The sequence below is a fragment of the Condylura cristata genome, unplaced genomic scaffold (assembly GCF_000260355.1).
Source record: "Condylura cristata isolate star-nosed mole 26May11 unplaced genomic scaffold, ConCri1.0 scaffold00029, whole genome shotgun sequence".
In the NCBI taxonomy this organism is placed as follows: Eukaryota; Metazoa; Chordata; class Mammalia; order Eulipotyphla; family Talpidae; genus Condylura; species Condylura cristata.
The window spans coordinates 20,493,117-20,493,834 of record NW_004567130.1 but is presented as its reverse complement, the minus strand read 5'-3'; the positions used below and the strand labels follow the sequence as shown (position 1 = coordinate 20,493,834).

Genomic DNA, 718 nt, shown 5'->3' with positions numbered 1-718 from the left:
GACCCCCGGGGCCTGGCCGGAGCGGACAGCGCCGCCGAGCCCCGGAGAGAGAGCCTGGTCGTGCTGCTCAGCGACTTCTACTACGGGCAGCAGGGCGGGCACGCGCCGCCCGAGCACAAGACCCACACGGTCTTTAAGTGCCTCAGCTGCGCCAAGGTCCTCAAAAACGTGAAGTTCATGAACCACGTGAAGCACCACCTGGACCTGGAGAAGCAGCGGAGCGACGGCTGGGAGAGCCAGGCCGCCTGCCCGCACTGCCACCGGCCCTTCCCCTCGCCCTCCCAGCTGCAGCGGCACGTGGAGAGCGTGCACGCGGCGCCCGGGCCCGCGGCCGTCTGCCGCATCTGCGAGCTGGCCTTCCAGACCGACCGCGCCCTGCTGGAGCACATGCGGGCCAGCCACAAGCCCGGCGAGATGCCCTACGTGTGCCAGGCCTGCGGCTTCCGCTCCTCGGTCTTCGCCGACGTGGACACGCACTTCCGGGCCAGCCACGAGAACACCAAGAACCTGCTCTGCCCCTTCTGCCTCAAAATCTTCAAGACGGCGTCGCCCTACATGTGCCACTACCGCGGGCACTGGGAGAGGAGCGCCCACCAGTGCTCCCGGTGCCGCCTGCAGTTCCTGACCTTCAAGGAGAAGATGGAGCACAAGACCCAGCGCCACCAGACGGTCCGGCAGCCCCGGCAGCTGGAGGGGCTGCCCCCCGAGACGCGGGTCG

The 718-nt window shown here is 69.2% G+C and overlaps 1 protein-coding gene across 1 annotated transcript in view; it reads left to right on the top strand.

The window, feature by feature from the left end:
- Window positions 1–718, top strand: part of LOC101624203 (zinc finger protein 280B) — a 9,648-nt gene that overhangs the window by 6,883 nt on the left and 2,047 nt on the right. The window contains exon 5 of the mRNA XM_012730856.1: window positions 3–714. Coding sequence (XP_012586310.1) covers window positions 3–714 — 712 coding nt within the window. The remainder of the gene's footprint in view (window positions 1–2; window positions 715–718) is intronic.